Here is a 19548-nt window from a genome sequence, read left to right as displayed (position 1 = left end):
AGTGTGTGGAGGGCAGCAAGAGTGGCTGTAAAACAGGGCTTAGAAGCTCGGGGGTGAGGAACCAGAGGGCAGTTAATTTATAACTGGTGTACTTTGTGTGAGCTGGGAGCCAGCAGCTGATGTGCTGGTGCTGGTGCTGGTGCTGTGCTAATGAATTTGGTGAGCTTGCAGCTGCTTGTCTGCCATTCTCCCAGCCCCTGGACATGGGCCAAGCAGTGAGCCTGTGATGCAGCTCACCCAGGAGGACTGAACTGGAGAGGGAAAGCAAGAGTGATGGCTCTCTTACAGTGAGTGCTTTCCAAAGAGCCAGCAAGCAGCTTAGTTCCTTGCTCATCTGGCAAGGCTGCCTGTAAGGTGGTAGTGCTGCTCTGCACAAAGCTGATTACAGGTCCATTTTATAAATGAGGTGGCTGGATTTCTGGCTTAACGGGGTAGTCAACTAATATAAGCTAGGTGTCTTGCTTCTGGGTAAGTCTTGTGCATCCTGCTACATCTGAGGAGACTTTTTTTCCTTTTGTGAAAGAGGAGGGAGAACCCAGTTACTTCTGGGGTTTGAAGTAAACCCTGTTAGGCAGGAGAGGTGTGTGTGAGTGGTAGCAGGAACTGTCTGCAGCTCACTCTGGTCAGAGAGTGGCTGCTTTGACTTTCCATGGAGTACAGCCCAGGGAAGGCAAAGCAGTGAAATCTGCCCCTGCTTTGGAAGTTCCTCTTAATATACTCATTGCAGGAAAGGCTTTTGTTGCCCCTGCGCACTGGCTGACTTCAGAGCTTAGCTGGCCTAATTCACTGCTACTTTCTTCCAGGGGAGGCTCTGTACTGCTGTGGAAACAAAATAGCTTGTTCTTCCTCCTGACTGAAGGAGAGGTGCTTCCCTTTCCAATTATTCTATTCAGAGTCTAACACTGGATGAGATACTGGGTAGCACCAGTGGAAAACAGCTTGCTCACAATTTCAATGCAGATTGCTAATGTGGACGTCTCTGATCATCTTCAGCCAGGAGCCATCCTGAAGTGGGAAACCTAATGCAGGCTGCTGTGTTGTAGGCCTCCTCTGAGGTTAATATTTTGTGAACTGGGTGTAGTGTTGAGGTTTGCCTGAGGTAGCTGAACTGAACAAGCAAGACTGCTTGCTTGAAAGTGCCTGGTGTACAGTGGACATGGCTGGTGGCTGCTCCTCACTGCCCTGTGTGGTGGAGCAGCTCAGGGGTTCCTTGCTATACTGCTCAGCATTTCATACCCATGCCTTGCTAGACTGCTCAGCATTTCGTACCCATCCTTTTGCTAAGGCAGCTTCCCTCTAAAACCACTCTCTAATTTTGCCTTTCAGATTGCTGGACAGTGCTGGAGATTAGACAATGCCGTCAGCTATGGAGGGCTCAGAGGGCGGAGAAGAAGAGGAAATCTTGCACTATGAGGAAACGGAAGATGACAATGTCAGGTGAGTCCTGTCTCACAACATGGCACAGACACAGTCTTGGGCAAGGCAGGAGACCTTCCAGGTAAAGGGGTGATCTTACTCCTCATCTGAAAAGGAGTGAGGGACTCCAATAAATGATTAATCAAATATATGTGCAGTAAAATCTGTTTAATCAAACTGTACTAGAAGGGTGGAAAGGATGGGAGGGAGCAAGCTGGCTGAGGCTGACAACAAGCAGTTGTTTTTTTTTTTTTTTAGTCTCTGCTATCAAACTCACATTTCAGAAATGCTTTGACCATTTGGCAGTTGTGCTTGTGCCTTTCTGGCCAAGGTGAGCCAGTTTTCCATGGCTTACTGGGCAGTCTTGTGATACAGCTTCTTGTTTTGAAAGATGACTCTAGAGGTGAACTCTGCTCCAGTGAGCTGCCTCTCTTGCCTTTGGAGAATACTCACTGGTCTAAGCAAGAATACTTGCTTGGAGGTTAGTTTAAAAAACAAATTCACACACATGCTCTAAAAGCCAGGGCTTCAGACTTGGAAATGGGAAGGGTGAATAGGGTGCTTCCCAGAATACCTAGATAGGCTGGTTGACTTCTCTTTGACTTAACAGGCTCAGTTTCATGAGAAGTTAATGCTTTGTGGCTCTCCCTGTACATCCAGGCCTTGTCTAGCCTGTTGGCTGCTCTCATTGGGTCTGGAGTATTCAAAGTCTGTCTCTTAAGCTAACAGGAACATGCCATCCATAGCAAGCCGGTCATAAAAACTGTAAGGTGCACTTTGGCATAGTTTTGAGTGAATGTAGATGTTGATAACACTGTACCAAACTCCAGGTAGCTACTGTGGCTGTAACCTAAAATCATAGAATTTTTTTTTTAAGAAAAACAACTTGTAGAAACCTGCAAAACCAGTGTGATTCAGGATAAATAAACTTTTTAAGGGTGTTCTTGCCCTGTTTTGTCATTTGGCTCTCATATCTTCTCCTGCAGTTGATACCCAAGTCAGAAAAGCTAGGGTCCTGCCTGTGTATGCATCTGCTCTTACCTGAGCCTTTCTCTTTCTCCTTCTCCAGACTGACCAAGGAGGATACCACTGAGGCTCCTGTGCCCTTTAGCCTTTCCCAGTAGTTGCTGTTCATAAGCTCAAGGGCCCCTTTGTAGTATTGATGGGGCTCACATAGATGAGAAGCAAAAGTAACGGTGCAGGGATCAGAGGATCCTTGGCAATTGCTTCAGCATCCTGGGTCTGAGCCCCTGGCAAGCCTCAACCCTCCCAGAGTGCCAAGTCTGGTTGGCATGCGGGTGCCCACATCTGTGGAAGGAGCATCTGGGTGCTGCCACCCTGCTGCTTCCTCCTGCTGGTGCTAGTTCCAGCCTGTGGGGCTGGCCTGAGGGATCCCACCTTCTACCTTCTCCAAACTGGGCCTGAGATGGTAGGGAGTGGGGGGATCCCTCCAAACACAGCAGGGACAAACTCATTACTGTGTGTGGAAGTGGGGTGAAAGGAGCTCTCCCTGTTTGCCTGCAGTCCCACCGACCTTTCAGAGCTGTTGAAGGAGGGGACTAAGGAATCCCACGACCGTGCAGAGAACACCCAGTTTGTCAAAGACTTCCTGAAAGGACGGATCAAGAAGGAGCTCTTCAAGGTGAGTGCTGCTCTGCTCCCATGGCAGAACAGCTCTTTGACATACCCAGTAACTGATGCAGACTCTGAGGCAGAGCCCCACAGCTCTGTGTGTAGGGGATGGGGAGGAATCCAGTTTCTAGGTGGCATAGTCAAAACTACAGGAGGGCCCTTGTCCACAACTTCTGCCTGGTGTATCCTACAGCTGGGACCCAGGGGGGTGAGGAGCATGCTGGCCCGGCACAAGTTTGATTAGGTGGAGGTGCTGGGCTTCTTGCCACACATCTGCTGGCTGTTCAAGGCAGGTGTGGCAGCAGCATGGATATTGGTGGCGTAAGCTGTTCAGGAGTGAAATCCTGGTGAAATTACAGCACTTAATCCGTCCTCTGGACTGTTTTCCATAGACTTTAGGTTGGATTGCTTTCTCTTCTGTACAGAAGAGGTGGTATGCTGGGTCTGAGCAGCACTGTCTGATCCTGAAGGTCTTGGCCTATACAGTAGTCTCCTATAGCACAAGGCTATTGCTGCTAGTTGTACCTTTTGGATGAAGTTTGTCCCTGTGCCTTGCTCTCAAGGTGACAGGAGGCCCAGAGCACACAGCTGGCAACATTAGACTAATTAGCTCGTGCTCTGTAGGCATTGTTATGAATGTAGATAGAGAAGAGTCCCTGATCCTTCAAGTGATACATGCTCGATACAGGCTCTTCAGGCTGGCTTTGTGTCAAGCCTGGAGGTTTCCTTCTTGTTTACCCTAGCTCCATGCAGGGGGAGAGCAGTCGATGTGCTGATCTCATGAATGGCTTCTCACATTAGCTGTGCTTTGTCTGTAGCTGGCCACGGTGGCACTTTACTTCACATACTCAGCTCTGGAAGAGGAGATGGATCGCAACAAGGACAACCCAGTCTTTGCTCCTCTGTATTTCCCCCTAGAGCTTCACCGGAGAGAAGCATTGGTCAAAGACCTGGAATATTTCTATGGAGAAGACTGGAAAGAGAAGATCCAGTGTTCAGAGGCAACTCAGCACTATGTGGACAGAATCCATCATGTGGGACAGCATGAGCCAGAGCTGCTAGTGGCTCATGCTTACACACGCTACATGGGGGACCTCTCAGGTGGCCAAGTGCTGAAGAAGGTAGCCCAGAGGGCCCTGAAGTTGCCTAGTACTGAGGAAGGGATCCAATTCTACATGTTTGACAACATTTCCAGTGCGCAGCAGTTCAAGCAGCTCTACAGAGCAAGGATGAATGCTCTGGACTTGGACAAGAACGCCAAGGAAAGGATCGTGGAAGAGGCCAACCGAGCCTTCAGATTTAACATGCAGGTACTAAATCCCTTGAGCCCCCTGTATGTGTGCTGCTACTTTTGGGTCTGGACCACCTCTTAGGCCCAGGTTAATTCAGTCAGACTGCTCATCTTGGCAGTGGTTTGGGTCTGAGGCCACCAGAGCCCCTCCTTCTTGGGCGGGGGGTGGGGGATGTGGGGTGGGATTCTAGTTTGAATATCTCTTCTGCTAGCTTCTGGAGACATGGCTGGTGTTGGGTAGGAATTCCTCCCATACATCAAGACCACAGCTGAGCCTTTGAGTAGGGCAAAACTAAGACAACTTCACTACAAGATTCCTGTGGGCTGTGTGGCTCTGAAGCAGTGGGGGAAGCAGAGGTCTCTCTCCAAGACAGCTTCAAACAGTTTGAGCATATTGCACCACACTGGTTACAGTTCATCTTCTGTCACACATCTGACGTTGCCCAATGGCCAGAAATGTCTGTAGCCTCTTGTTCCTTCCCATAGTATTTGCCTTTCATAGAACCTGACTGCGCTGCCACTTGCCCCAGGGGGATGAACATAGTCTTAGCTACTGGATGGAAGCTTTAATCTGTGTCTGTAGCGGGTCGGCGTGGTTTAAGCTGGCCAAAAATGTGGTGGGATGTGGTTGGCTCCTTTGTCAGGATCCTTAAGGAAACCCCTGGCAGTGGAGCTGGAGGGGCTGTGTGACCACTGCACGAACAGGAGCAGTGATCCCCAGAGAGGGTCTGCAGCAGGGAAGGGAGAGCATGTTGCTTCATACTCCCACCCGCAGCAGGCTGGGAGGCAAACAGCAGGGTGATGCTGCGTCTGTCTCGTTCCTGGGTCTGACTTGATGCTCTTGGAATGGGCTGTGCCGTCTCAGAGCCGTAGCATGTGCCAGATGTCACCACAGGTCTGCCTGCAAGGCGCTCCGAAATGAGTAGCACATGCTGTCTCTGGGGGGAGGGAGGCAGGAGTGGCTCTTGCCTGTTCTCCAGATCATTCCAGGGGTCCGGATGAAAGCTGCCTGTCTCTGTGTGCTTCATGTACTTGCTGTGACCACTTGCAGGTATTTGATGAACTGGACAAGATCGGCAGGTCACTGACAGAAGAAGCCCAAGATGGGGGATTTCCAGTCCATGATGGAAAAGGAGACCTACGCAAATGCCCTTACTATGCAGACAAACTAGGTAGGTTGCGGGCGGTGACAGAGCTGCCAGACGTGTATGGAGCAAGCCCCTTGCTCTCAGCACTAACGGTGCTTTCTGTGTTCTGGCAGGTAAGGCAGGACCCGGCTGCCCCTGTCACGCTGCTGTGGCCCTGGCAAAGCAGCCCCTAGTGCAGCTGATCCTGGCGGCCTGCGTTGCTGTGGCGGCAGGAGCTGCAGTGTGGTACATCATGTGATGGGGAGAGCAGCGTGTGGCTCTGCATGGCTGCAAGGGGAGAGGTGTGCCCTGTCCTTCACGCTGTTCCCTTGCTGTTGGTGGTGAGTTGACTGCAGGGTGGAAGTATGAAATAAACAGGAATCCTGTGGGACTGTCAAAGACTCTGCACACCAATAATGCAAGCACTGTAATATAATGTCTCTAGCTGACTAGCGTAAAGGACTGATCCAGTGCAAAGGTGTGAGGATTCCACATCAGCACTGCCCTACCCAGGCTGGGGCAGCTGTTGAGGCGAGAGATGTCTTGTCCTGTGCTTGCAAAGGCTTCACGTGCTTGGCTTTTCCTCTCCCTTCCTGGAGAAGTCACTGTGGAGGGGGTTTCCTGCCCTGGGCTGCAACCTGAGAATGTGTCATCAGCCTTTTCAGTGAAGAGCGCTCAGTTTCCTACCCTGAGAAACTGATGTTTGGGTTGTGCTGCAGTGGCTGTGCCATGGGGCCATTAGCTCAAAGGAGTGTCCTGGGGACCAAGCCTAACTTTTATTTGTGCATGGGTGGGGGTATAAAGGTGACAAATGTGTATTGTGCAACATTGGGGTTGTGGGTTGGTTTTTGGTTTGTTTTTTTTTTTTTCTTCTGAAGCCTTGACTGGAATAAAAAGTTGCAATGCTGTAGCTGGGGAAAGCCAAAAGCCCACCACTGGGACAGTGAGTGAGCTGTGCCGTGTGGGGGATGTGGAAGGGCAGGGAGGAGGTCAGTGGGGAGAAGCAGAGCAGGTATGGACTCCCACGCTGTTGTACTTGTCTCTGACTCATGTGTTCCCTGAGACACTCCTGCCCTTACACCCCATGCTGTCCCTGCTGCCTCCCCTTGAGTTTCCCCCAGCTCCTGTGGGGATGGGACCCGCTGCCCCTGCTCAAAGGCACAGCCAGGTGCTGTGAGGGCCTGGGGTTTCCCCCTGTTGTGGGGGCAATGCTTCCCTGGAGGTGGGGGTGTGTGCTGTGTCACAGCTGCCCCTGGTTCCTGGTGCTGGGCCTCAGAAAGGCATGGGGCTTGGTGACATGGGTATCCCTCTGCCTTCCTCCAGCCCAGTCTTGGGGGGCTTTTCTGCTCTTCAGCTGAGGGCCTGGGCACAAGGAGAGGGGCTGCCTGAGTGGCAGAGTGAGGCAGCTGAGGGATGGGCAGGGAAAGCTCCTGTTACCCCCAGGGCCTCTGCTGCCCTGCCCTGGGGTAGGGAAGCTGCTGCTCTTCCTCCAGGGCTTGCACTGCTGTGCTCTGTGCACCACCCCACCCCACCACCACCCCGCCCTCCCTCCTCAGCTTCCCTGGGGGCAGATCTGCTGTGGGTGTGGAGCAGGGGGAGAAGAAAAGATGTACATCCAGTTCAGGGTCTGTTATTTATTTCCATAAAAACACTGACTAGTGCCACAGTTCCACCTCTGAGCAAACAGCCGCTGCCTGTGCAGGCCAGGCTGTGTTTGCAGACCTGCGTACTGAGAGACCCCTGTTTCACTCTGGGGCTGCAGGGGCTGGGGAGGGCGGTGCAGCCACAGAGAGGCTGAAAATGGCTCCTGGGTCCTGTTGCCCTCATCTGTCATAGTGCTGCTGGCAGCTCCTGTCACTGCCTGCTTGCCCTCTTCCTTCTGCCCCACAGCAAGTGAGCTAACAATGAACCCCTTACACCCACATGCATTGAGGAGCCCCTACAGGGTGCAGCTGCGGTGGCAGCAGGATGGGTGCTGCAGGGTCTGTGCCCACAGACCCTGCCAGGCTCAGGATGTGGCTCTGGAGCAGGTGGGCATGGATCTGCTCCAGAGCTGCGAGCCAGCTGTGGCCTGGTAACAAACTCTGCTAATCTACAGCGCCGGGGCAGGTAGCGACATGCTGGATGCATTTTTCGCTAACAGTTTGCCGAGTGGGTGAGGAATGGCCAGGGGCTTTCCTTCCCCAAAAGAGCCACAGCAGGGGCTGGGAGGAGGCACATGCAGCTGGAGCAGCTGTGGCCACTCTGGCAGGACGGAGGTGCTGATAAAGGGTGCAGTGCTGCTGCTGTCCCCCCAACGCCTCAAAGGTGGCTCTGGCCGCCTCGCCTTGGGAAGGGGCTTTGCCTACAGGCTGCATGCTGACCTGGCTGGAGAGGACCATGAACCACGCTGAAATCTGCCACGTGTGGCACTACCCTCGCCATCTCCTTGACACCAAGCCACTGCTGGGCCCCTTCCTAAAGGTGCCACAAGGGCCGTGCTGCCTCTCCCACGTGTACTGCAGGCAGTTCGGGTCCCCCTTCCCCTCCTGGGCGGCAGGTGCCCCCTGCCTGCAGCAGCTCCCTGCAGAGCACTGCAGGGAATGGGGGTGGGTGCCTCCAGCAGCTGCTGCTCTTCCCTGGGTTGCTCCAGGTGAGAGGGGCTGCGCTAGTGCCCTGGAGCATAAGGGGTGCAGAGGGATGCCCTGCCCCACTCCTGCGCACTGCAGGGCAGCCCCTCACACAGCATCTGGGGCCTGGGCCCACCTCTCCTGTGCAGCCGTGCCAGTGTTGCCAATCCAACCGTTCACAGCAAGGACCAGAGCATGGGGAAGGTGGTCACAGCTCTGAGCAGGAGGGAGCCGGGGATACACATGTACACACCACCGGAGGGTTAAGCGAAGGACTGTTGCACACGCATAGACTAGGACGGCAGCGGGAGAGGGGCTGGTGTCATTCCAGTGGCTCAGGCTTCCAGGGTGCTGTTAGCACATGCGCTTGTACGTGTAGATATAGGCCTTGCAGTTGGGACACGTGTGTGTCACATCCTTGAAGTCATCAAACAAGCAGGGGATCAGGCAGCAGCAGAGATCACACCTGGAGCACAGGAAGAAGCAGAGTGCTGTGAGCTGGATACCCAAGGCAGCCTGTGGGCACAGACTGCAGGCTCAGGCAGTGGGGCAGGGGGGAAGCGGGGACAGACAACACCACACATGGGGTTTGCTCTGGGGCATGGGGCAAGAGAGGCAAGTACTTGCCCTGGGAGCCAACCATGGCCCCCTGCCACTGCAAGGGGCAGCACAAAGCACCCTGCCCCTTGGGGTGTGCTGCTGCAGCTACAAGGGTAAGCGCTTTGTTAACGAGCAGTTGCACACCCCATGGCGGGAAAGGACAGCCTGGTGAGATGCACGTGGGTGATGAGGCCTCACCTCCCTCCACCGCTGGGGCAGGGAGCTGGGACAAGCACCCCATCCCCTCCCGCAGCCCCCATTGCTGCCAGCCCTTGGCTGCGAGGAGAGACCGTGGCTCTCGGCAGCACTGCGGGTTCTGGGCCTGGGGATGGACGGCTCCTGTGCCAAGGCCCTCTGATGCCAATCTCCACAACGGGCGTTCGGTGGTGGCACCTTCCCCTCCCCTGGCAGGAGCCCAGGTCTCCAGGCACTGTCACCCCAGGAACCCAGCTGCTGCCCCAGTAACACCTCGGTGCCGAGGCCCCTGCCATGCCCAACAGTTTGGCTGAGGCCACTGGCATCGGGGCCACCAGGACCAGGGCAGAGCAATGACCATCAGCATGGGGCGGCTGGTGGCAGGGAGGCCCCAGCTCTGCTTGCAGCACCTACCCCACGAAGCAGCACAAGAAGCCAAGAAGGAAGCTCATGAGCCCGATCTCGTAGGTGATCTTGGTGGTGATGGCTTGCTGGCAGTGGGGACACACCGTCTGCACCGGAGCGCCCTGGAAGATCTCTCCCTGCAGAACCGTCACTGTGGTGGCAGCCCCTGATGGCACGAGGACTGTCGCCGTGTGGCCGCCGGGAGAGGGGTAGTGGCCTGGGGCAGGGTAGTAGCCCATGGGGGGGTGAGGGCCTGGGGGTGGGTAATAACCTGCTGGGAAGGAGAAACGTGCACAGGTGAACATTGCTGTGTGCAGCAGGAGAGGCCAGATCCTTGCTGGCCGGGGGGGGGGGGGGGGGCACACTGCTGCCACACGACCACCTCGGGTATCGACTTGGGACCAACCCTGCTGCAGGCACTGTGCCCCACACCCCGAGGAGCCTCGCTGCAAGCCCCAAATGGCAGCCCCAACCCCCCCTTGTGTCCCCCGCCCCAGGGCACCAGGAGACTTGTGCTTGCGGGGGGGGGGGGTCCTTGCCCATCACCACCCCCTACTTCATGCAGTACTTCACTTGTACTCACCAGGCGGCACGTAGGGCCCGGAGCTGTCTGTGGGCATGTGAGGCGGCACAAACCCCGGCTGTGAGGGTGGCTCGTAGGGGGGGGGGCCAAATTCAGGAGGGGGGATGGGAACCCCCTGGGGCTGTCCCATGACAGGCATGACGCCATCTGAAAGGAAACACAGTCAGCAGCCAGGGCCGGAGGCAGCAGAGCTCATGAGGAGATGATGGCTCGGCTGAGTGGTCTGGGGGGGTTGGCCCCAGCAGGGAAGGGAGGCACCCCCCCAAGCCTCATCCTCTGGGCCACAAGCAGCCCAGATTCACCCCACGTTACCCACAGAAGCAAGCAGAGCCAGGCTTTGAGCAGGCACCACCCACCCCAGTGCACCGCACACTGCAGGGCAGAGCTGCAAGGAGAGGCCATGGCCAGGGTGCTCCCAGGGAAACCATGCTCGCTCGGCTCTTGCCCGCTTGGCAATGTCACCCTGACACCCCAGAGCAGCTGGGATCCCCTAGTACCTGCCGCGGGGGGTGGGCCGTGCTTCTCTTCTATCAGCGGTGCCGAGGGGCCTCCCGGGTAGGGTGGCGGAGGGTCGTTGGACATGGCTCAGGGCGGCCCTGCAAGGACAGAAGCCTTTAGAAGAGACAACAGCCTTTGGCTGCACACAGGCACCCGCCCAGAGCTGCACAGTGCTTGGGGAAGGAGGCGACAGGTAATGGAGGGGTCCGCGGCTGACACCACTGCTGCACTGGCCTCAGCTTCCCACCATGGGCAGAAACAAGGCCATGGCCCCAAAGCTGGACAGGCTGCAACCGAGGCAGTAAATCCAAGGCGTAACATCTTCCTGCCAGCTCCGCAGGGCTTTCCCCATAACACCCACGCGTGGTGCACAGCAGCCCATCAGTGCGGCTCTCGGCTGCACAGCCCACGTGCTGGGGCAGTACTGGGCTGGAAGCTGCTCTGCCAAGCACCTTGGCTGCAGCATTACAGGACCAAAATGGGGAAGAGCTGCCCACATAGCTCACAGCCCCCCAACTCCACCCAGCAGTGATATGCAACGCTGTGCCCTGAGGGGACGGCAGGACCCCCTGAGCCTGAAGCACAAACTCTGAGGTAGAGGGCACAAACCCACAGAGAGCATCTCTAAACACTCTCATCAAGTGAGCTAAGGTGAGACCATCTTTAACAGCTGGAGACATTATTTTACCTGGGGTAAAATTTACCTGGCCTCCTCCTTGCAGCAAGGAGCTCAGAGGCCTCGACAGAGCTAGGAAAAACAATTCTTCTGAGCAGCGTAGTTTGGAAACTGCCTTACGCCACTGAACCTGCGTGAAAGGAGACAGCAAGAGTTACAGCGATGGAGAGAGGAGCCACTGCTACAGTGCTGCCTTGGGCGTCACGCCAAACCCCTTCCTCTCCCCAGTGCAGGCGTGGGGAGAGCGGGTCTGGGCAGGAACCTCCCCATGCGTGCCCCCTCAACGGCAGGCACAAGGCTACGTGTCCTTGGCACGTGGAAAAGCCCCACCGACCTGCTCTGAACTCCAAGGAAGTGCAACAACATCAAGAAACCTGATTTCCCTGTTTACTCTGGCTCAGTTATATCTTGCAGGACATGACTAAATTGGGAAATACAAATGAAACGCTGTTCACTTGGTGCTTGGGAAGGCCGCCATCAGGCACGGGACAGGGTGACATTGCTGTCAGTGCCTGGGGAGCAGCACTAGGAGCTCCCCTTGGGGTCTGAACAGCTACCCCAACACCCATCCTTTGTCCCCAATGGGCCAGGAGGAAATGCGACCCTGCTTGTCCCGTTCCCCTTGGTCTCCTGCTCTCCTTGAGGCAGGTCAGCATGCTGCGAGGACGGTGCTTTCTCAGCCAGTCCCACAGGTCCCACTCCAGCAGCTCCCGACTGAGCAGGAAAAATGCACCCAGGCTACAACCAGCCTGCAAAAATCCCGTGGGCACAACCAGGGTGGCTCTGGACCCCAAGAGATGGCCGCAGCAGGCGCCGCTGCCACATTTCCCCCCCAGGCATTACTGGCAAGGCTGCCCCACAGCCCTGGTGAGGCACGAACTGCCTGCTCAGCCCCAGAGAGCTTGGGGCTGAGGGGTGCTGGAGCAGGGCCAAGCTGGCCAGCATGCCGCTGGGGTCACTGCTTAGGGAGGAGAGGCAGCGAGGCTCCCTCCGGCCCTGGCACCAATGCTACGTGCTGTGCAACCCGCCTGGGGCACGCCAACTGCCACGGCACGGCACAAGCCTCCACGGGCACCAGGCCGGGCAGCGGGCCAGGCAGCGAGCGCTGCCCCAGCCCTGCCTGCGCTGCAGGTGCGCCCAGAGAGGTGCCTGTGCGGCACGGCCACCTCCATCTGCAGCTGCTGGGCCAAGGGAAGCCAAGGCCCCAGCAAACACAGGAAGGAAGACCCACCCCTCCCAGACCTGCTTGGCTTCGCTTTATTCCGCTCCTGTTTTTCTAGCTCACGCTCCCTGCCTCCAAACAGCCTCCTGCAAGGTGGCAGGAAATCTAATCAGGTCACAAGTCTTCAGAGGAGCACCATTACCTGTTTCTGACCATAGAACAGCATGCTGATCCCCCCCCAGGAGATGAGCAAAGCCTGGACCAGCACAGGGTCACCCCAGGATGTCCACATTTACTAACATTTCTCCCCAGAGGTCTTAAGCGGTATGTTGCAAACACACAGGTTCAATACAAGGGTGGCTGTGGGTCACCTTTCCTCCTGCTTTTCTCTCCAATTTCTTCCTTAGGAGCCAGGGGAAGGACAGCCGGCCCATGCAGCGGGTACAGCAGAGCTGCCACGGCACACAGCGCTTCCAGATGGAGGAAAGTACCCGAAGTGCAGCGCACTGCAGAGCCCTCCTTCTCCTTCAGTGACCTACAAAGCTATAAATTGGGCCGTGCTCTTTTTAGCTTCACTGGGGATGTAAAGAAAAGGAGGACTTACTCTTCTGAAAGTAGACAACCAACCCACCCTGCACACCCAGGAGCCTCGGACCTTCCTGTCCCCATGCCTGCAGGGCTCCCGAGTGAGCCCAGCCCAACTGGAGCATCCCCGAGTCCTTACCTGGGGACACCAGCCTGCCAGGGAGCTTTCCTTGCCCTCGCAGGCCAGCTGAGCCCACAGCTTTTCCAATGTAACAGATCTCCTCCCATTACAGCTCAGATGCTGCCTTCCCATAACGTTACATCTTTCAACACTGTCCAGCCTTACTCCCCACACCAAAGCAGCTGGCGAGAAAACTCAGGAGATGACGAGACCAAGAGGCAATCCCACCCATGTGCTCCACCAGCCACTCTAGAAAGGTCCATCACATGAAGCAACAGCCCCAGATTGAGCCAGCAATTAATCCTGCCACCTTGACCAGCAAGAAAAGGCAGCCACGAGGGTGACAGCCAGTGGATCTCAGAGCCACACAGGTACTGGGATGAAGGAAGCTGCAGGGGCTGCAGAGCCGTTCTACTCATACTTGGCAGACTCAGTCACTCTTAATGCAATATTCTGCTTATTAAGAGAGATCAGTAAAGAGCAAGATGTTGGCTGCGTGCCCTTCCCAGGAGGAAAAGCAAGCCTGTTGCTTTTAAGCCTCTTAGAAGCTGTTTCTCCTGTGCTTTCTTTTATCTTAATGTGAGAAGCACAAAACCTGCCCCAGCCCATTTCCACCAGAGAGCTCTGTGGGGATCTGGAGGGCACAAGGCTTCCCCTCTGCACTGGGTCAGGAGCTATCCCAGAACAACACTCACTGGCCTGGCATGGTCGACGTGCAGTATTCCCTCCCAAAAGCAACGTGGCCAAAGCAAAGCAGCCCAGATCCTCCCCCTCATACAGCAGTGCGGAGAGGCAACCTTGCTCTTGGGAGCTAGCTAGTAGCACCCCTGCAAAGAGGCAGAGTTTCCCTGAGCAGCACCCACCCAGCGCAGGAGAGAGGGGAGCCTGGAGTGTGCCCCACCGGGAAGGCCCTTCTGGGCTGAAGCAGGTTGATGGTATCTTGGGCACAGGCAGGCGAGCTGGGAAGGTCCAGCCACTAAACAAAAACACAGCAGTATTTTGCATCAAAACACAATCCCCAGAAGCACATAAGAAGGACTCTTGCTGCTGGTCATTTCTGGTTTTACCCACTAGCTTTCAGCAAAGCCAACTTACTTTGCTCTCTCTGTTTTGCAAAAGAGAAACAAGACTTCTCCTGCCCACTGCACTGCCACAGGGAGATGGACTTGGAGTCCAGTGGCAGCTCACAGCAGAGACTTCACGGCACGCAGAGCCTGGTGCACCCTTCCCAGGGAGGACACCCCTGGCAGGCTGTGCTTTGCCCCAGGATCCCCAGCCACCCACGCCAGCACGACAAGCCATTCTGCCAGCGTACTACAAAGCTGTCCCACGTTAACCATGCTGGTTTATTAAAGCTGAACCCCCAGTACATTTCTGTGTCATGAAAACAGCTTCGATCAAACTAGCTGTTCTCACATGGGAAGAAACGTTCCCAAAGACTGTGGAAATTGCATCCACACTAGGGCTTACTGCAATAACCATGCTTATAGACCAGCTGAACACCTAGGGGAAAAATAAGAGCTTTACAAAAATTTAGGCTGAGTTTACCAGGCTTAAGTTCAAGATCTGATGGAATCACCAATGTCTAGTGCAGGTCCTTTGGGAGGAAGGACCCGTCACAGGATCATAAGACCCAAAAGGAGTCGGTTACCAGTAAAAGGATGGACAGAGGAGATGCTATTTCCAGCTAAAAATGCAGATTAGTTCTTCTTAACTGGAAGAACAGCTTTTACTGGCTCCTCTACTTTAAACTAACAACAGAAGATGAACCCACCATGCAATTGTCGCAAACACCACTCCCATTAAACACAGGAGACAAGCAAAGGGCGCCCACAGGCTGGCAGTGGGAAAAACCAAGCAGAACAAGGATCAGAGGACAGAGGGGACCCGCTGGATCAGAACATCCCTCTTTCCCTCTCTGGGGACAACACCCCAAAACTTCCCTTCACATGCCAGCAGTGTGTTCACCGTCCTGCTCCTGCTATTCCTGTGGGAAGCCTGTTCCAGGTCCCCACTACTCTGACAGCCTTACAGTTTCTAGTTTATTTGTAGCCAGATTACACTCATCTGTTCCTGAGCCTGAACAGCTTTCCTTCACTCCCTGCTTGCTGCAAACAGCCATCATGCCCTGACTCAGACATTGTTTTGCCAGGCTGAACACACCGAGCTCTGGCAGGATATTTCTGCACTGTGTTGTCAGTGCAAGCCCATTATCTCCCTCAAGTCTAGGTTGGTGACCTGAAGCTGTGCTCGGCTGAGGCAATGGCAAGCATCGCCCATGCTGGCACACTCTCTAACACGCGCTGCTGCAGTATGGATGGGACAGCAAGCTGTGGCTGGTCTCGCTGCTCCAGCAAGCTTCACCTGCCCTGCGGCACTGCCACGGGACTGCATAGGCACACGCGGTCACCCCTCGTCCTCCCCTACCGTCTCAGAGCTTTGTGGCCTTTATGGATGGCTAGGATTCAGTGTGGGCGCGAGGGACTAAAGCACAGCCGCATGGGAGCCTACACACAGGCTAGGCTGGAGCTTTGCTAAAGAAAACAAAAGAGAAAAGATCCAGATTCCCACCGCTCCCGTAAGCCCTGCCGGGGCACAGCAGCATGACAAGCACAACCAGGAGAGCACGACTCCATCACAGCCCGAAGGCCAGAAAGGGCTTGGCCCACCCCAGCTACAGCTTCAATCCTTGCAGCCTCCCCTGCAGCCGGCTCTGTGCTCCCTGGTCAACCCAGGGTCTCATTTCAGGCGGCTTTTGAGTGAGGAGAAGAATGAACAGCAGGTCTCCGGATCCCCTCAGACCAGGGTGTACCTCCCAGTCCTGAGCAGTCTGTCTGAGGTTTCTCTACAGCAGTAAGCACACCCAAAGAGCCAGCAGGGCAGCACACAATCCTGTGTGCGGAAACACAAGGCTTTCTAATCCGCCTCCTTCCCAAGCTCAGCAACCCCACCTCAAGATTTCTAGTTAATTAGGGATTGATACCCCAAAGCCCGTGGTCCCCATTACTGACACATCCAAAACTGGTGGCCACGAAACTCTCCCAGCTACTTACAGTGGCGATGAGAGAATCTGATGTGTTAGGGCCCAGAGTTCCCCATGGGCTGCATTTTCCTCTGCTACATCACACAGGCTCACTGCGGAAATAGTTTGGGATTCAAACATGGCAAAAGGAAAGGTCCCCCCATGCGACTTGCTCTCCAAATAGGTAGGTCATCCACATCAACCGAAGCGTGGCATACAGTGGGACCAGGGAACAGGTAATATCATGACAGGTCCTAGCTGAATATATGCTAACATGCCGTAAAAGCTTACCCACCAGCTCAACACACTGAACAGATAATGCCATGAGGAGGACAGCCACAGATAATTCCTGCACTACTTGGAGACCCAAAGATTTGGTCTGTTAACACTGTTCTGCTCAGGCAGCAGCTGTGCGCACTTCAGGCTGCTTCCTCCTGGACGAAATCACCAAGGGTGAGACAAATCTGAGAAGGACAGAGCAGATCGCTGGCAAGTCTAACTCACGTGCAAACCCTGATGGTGCAGCGCTGGCCCTGTGCAGCTCTGAGTCAGCCTCACAATGCAGCCGAGATCCACTCCCACGAGCAGAAAGACGGCCTGTGTTATCCTTGCTCCTCCTGCATTTGATAAGTGGAGACCCATGGTGATTTGGCTTTGTTTTGCCTACGTGAACAGTGGCTCCAGCCACTGAGACAGGAAACAGGATTTGTTCATACTCAACCACATTCACTGATGTTGGCACTTCAAAACCTGCTGCTGCACATTTTTGGAGCTTTTCTTCCATGAAAAATAACTTCCAATATTTAGAAGAGGAAAAAGCACACTAAAATTAAATGAATAAATAAAAGGATACAACCACTTCCAGCTTCGTTGCACATCAAACAGACACAAATTTCAGCTTCCAGGCTTTTGTAAATATACCTTTAAAAGCAAAGTCGAGAGCTCCAAAGAAGCAGAGCTCCCTCACTGAGGCTAGCCTCTTTCCTTTTAAAAAAGGAACAGCGCTGTGGCCGATGCCACCCCAGCTTTTCTGGTGCCAGGAAAGCTATCTGTGTGCCACGGGCTTCTACCTGCTCCAGAAACAGGAAAATGCTGAAAACAGGAAAGCAGACAAATATGCTAGGTATGAGCACAAAAGGCAGATCAGATGCTGGCAAAATGTCATTTGACCGAAAGCCCTCTGAAAGGGGCTTCAGGGGTAGCAAGAGACTGAACTGAGCAGGGTCGGATTAGAGATGAACAGAGCCATACCCTGACCATGGCAATCACAACCACCCTCCTCCACAACAGCATCTCTGAGCAGCATCTCCAAAGCCCAGCCTGGACCTGCTCTGCTGCACGTTCTCTGCGTTCCACCTGTGCCACAGAGCAAGTCAGGGATGCTGCCCTCTCCACGCGCATGCCTGCTCGTGCTCTCGCACACAGCTTGCAGGGATGTGGTTCAACTCCCACTGCTCCTGAAAGCACCACATGCAACCCACCGCAGACAGCTCTTACCTTGAAAGGAAAGATAGCAAAAATCCCTGCTGAAAAAGCAGTATCAGTGGTTACTTCTGCCTGTTTTTTATGCAGAACAAAAAAAAAAAAAAGAGATGTTTTCCCTGTGAGCTAGCCAAACTTCCCCCTCAGCCTTGCCTCTTCCCATGCGCATTTGCTGCCTCCAGCCTGCACACCATCTCCCCGGAGCCAGGAGGGAAGGAATATACAGACTGTGCTGCAGGCTCCTTTAGAAAGAGGATGCCCTGACAATCCTCGACCAGGCGGCATGTACCCCCTCCTTTGCCCCGCTGTTAACCCTAGCAGCACCTCCTCAGCTCATCATCCTGGTCCCGGGCAAGACAGCAAGAGGGCGCATGCCTACAACACGCTCGCGCAAGGCGCAGATGGAAACCCAAGTTAAGGACTAACGGAAAAGTCTGTTCTTGCTCTGAGCAACTCAGCTGCATTTCCCCAAGCGCAAGCCCTGTGCCTCCAGCACCGCTGCCAGGGAGCACAAACCCACCGTGCAGAAACAGCCAGGCTGCTCGCAGAACGGCAGATTTCTCCCACACTTCTGCAGTCAGATTTCAGCTGCAGAAAACCGCTACTTCCAGAAGGGTCAGGCTCTTCCTTCGGTGCGGGGATGGAAAGCTCTGCTGGCAAAGCAGGACAGAAGCAGTCCTTTAACACAAAGGACTGCCAGAGGAGAAGGTTATTCACCATTCAATCCAGCTACGTCAGACAGCCAAAGCTCCCCACTCTGCTCTACAGTATGCGAATCTCTGGAGGAGCATTTGTAGCAGTCATTTACCTTGGGACCTTGGACGTGTCGTTTGACCTTCTGTGTGCCACCATAACTCAGCAGGCAAATCAGCTACAAGCAGTGTCCTCGCTGGAAGCCAGGTGCTGGGTCCAAAGCAGGATCTCTCAGGGCATTAAATCCAAAGCACAATCAGACAATCCCCACAAAGCAGCCCAGGCTCAGCGGTCCTCAGACAGAGATTCAAATTACTGCTTCACGCAGCTCCTCTGTATGGATATCAGGAAAACCGGACACAAAATCTCCCTGCTTAAGACAAGGACGGTTTATCCGCAACACCCACAAAGGGTTACATGCGGGAGGAGTGCTTGTCAGGACCTGCTGCCGCCTCTGGGATTCTCTCCAGTGCTATTCGCCTCCAGATGGGCTGACCAAGTGCTTGTTGGCTCTCCACACTGCAGAAACAGCATTCCCCAGACCTGGTTAACCTGAACATTTAAACCAAAACCAGCCAGAAGGAACTGGGGTAGCTCTTTGCTCTCTGCCGTGGGCTCCCAAGCCGCAGCACACAGCTGCTGGAAACATCGCGTGTCTGCAGAGCTCACCGTGCCAGCGGTGACATCCAGCAAGAGCCAAGAGGGGCTGCAAGGGAGCTTGTGAGCTACCAGCAAGGAGAGACCATTACCCCACACTTCAAAACTGAACCCCAGCCCTTACACATTTAGGGGCACCAGGGAAGGCTCAGGTGTGCACAGAGCACTCCAGACCACCAGGGCAGCTGAACTCAGCCCCCAAAAGACAGTTTTCTGAACAGGGAGCAAGCACAGAGCACTTTGCAGCCAGGCTGCCTTGCAGGCTGCTACTGGCCCTGGAAAACACACCCCCTCCCACTCAGGAGGTGCTTTCTGTTCAGACCTTACCAGCTGGTGACCTGGCCTCAAGAGGGAAGACAGACTGCAATACGCCAAGTACTCTCATGGATGCAAAGATGCAATTTAAAAGAAACATTAAAGACAAACCTGAGTTCCTCTGCACGATAGCAATCTGCTCCAGAGAGACTCAGACAAGACAAGGAGGGTGCCGCAAGCCAAATCTCTGGGGAAACAGAGCTTTTCCATGAGACTTTCACTGAAGTTCACAAACAGCCCAAACTAACGCTTGATAACATCCATGGGAAAGCACCCAGTGGTATCACCAGCTGTTGCCTGCAGTCCTGTGCATCTACTTAATTTTTCCCCTGAGAGGATAAACACTGCATTACATCATCCATTTGCTATCTAGTTAATAATGTTAATAACATAACCTACAATAATGTAGAGCGAATAAAACCAAGATCTACTGCAATACTACAGTGTTTTAACATAATACCAAACTGAACTGTGCCACA

At 54.6% G+C, this 19548-nt stretch overlaps 2 protein-coding genes across 7 annotated transcripts in view; one reads left to right on the top strand and one right to left on the bottom strand.

Moving 5' to 3' along the window:
• Positions 1–19548, top strand: part of HMOX2 (heme oxygenase 2) — an 86041-nt gene that overhangs the window by 3242 nt on the left and 63251 nt on the right. The window contains exons 2-6 of one of the 2 annotated variants that reach the window (XM_075719196.1): positions 1327–1437; positions 2941–3058; positions 3867–4358; positions 5391–5511; positions 5601–6112. In XM_075719196.1, coding sequence (XP_075575311.1) covers positions 1355–1437; positions 2941–3058; positions 3867–4358; positions 5391–5511; positions 5601–5725 — 939 coding nt within the window. In that variant the 5' untranslated portion in view covers positions 1327–1354 and the 3' untranslated portion in view covers positions 5726–6112. Of the gene's footprint in view, positions 1–1204; positions 1438–2940; positions 3059–3866; positions 4359–5390; positions 5512–5600; positions 6113–19548 lie in introns of those variants that run through there. The other variant, XM_075719197.1, reaches the window with a different exon arrangement.
• On the bottom strand, positions 8430–10440 carry CDIP1 (cell death inducing p53 target 1). Of its 5 annotated transcripts, none has more exons than XM_075719178.1 (4): positions 10327–10440; positions 9859–9979; positions 9285–9546; positions 8430–8541 (listed from the first exon to the last, which is right to left on the bottom strand). In XM_075719178.1, exons 1-4 carry the CDS (start codon positions 10438–10440, stop codon positions 8430–8432), a joined length of 609 nt encoding a protein of 202 aa, XP_075575293.1. The 5 variants fall into 5 exon arrangements, with proteins under 5 accessions (XP_075575293.1, XP_075575295.1, XP_075575292.1 ...); XM_075719180.1 differs by having other exon boundaries at positions 9285–9441; XM_075719177.1 differs by having other exon boundaries at positions 9285–9549; positions 9859–10005; positions 10356–10440.

This window comes from Pelecanus crispus, chromosome 11 (assembly GCF_030463565.1).
Source record: "Pelecanus crispus isolate bPelCri1 chromosome 11, bPelCri1.pri, whole genome shotgun sequence".
In the NCBI taxonomy this organism is placed as follows: Eukaryota; Metazoa; Chordata; class Aves; order Pelecaniformes; family Pelecanidae; genus Pelecanus; species Pelecanus crispus.
Note: the sequence above shows the minus strand (reverse complement) of the source record. Positions and strands in the feature narration are given on the sequence as shown.

What these genes read in the sequence shown, in the direction of transcription:
- CDIP1 (XM_075719178.1), bottom strand. Translation starts at nt 10,440, where the DNA reads ATGTCCAACGACCCTCCGCCACCCTACCCGGGAGGCCCCTCGGCACCG. An exon ending in GATCCCAGCTGCTCTGGGGT is followed by an intron (nt 9,980 to 10,326) that starts GTCAGGGTGACA and finishes GTCATGGGACAG; the next exon opens with CCCCAGGGGGTTCCCATCCC. An exon ending in TTCTTGTGCTGCTTCGTGGG is followed by an intron (nt 8,542 to 9,284) that starts GTAGGTGCTGCA and finishes CCTGTGCTCCAG; the next exon opens with GTGTGATCTCTGCTGCTGCC.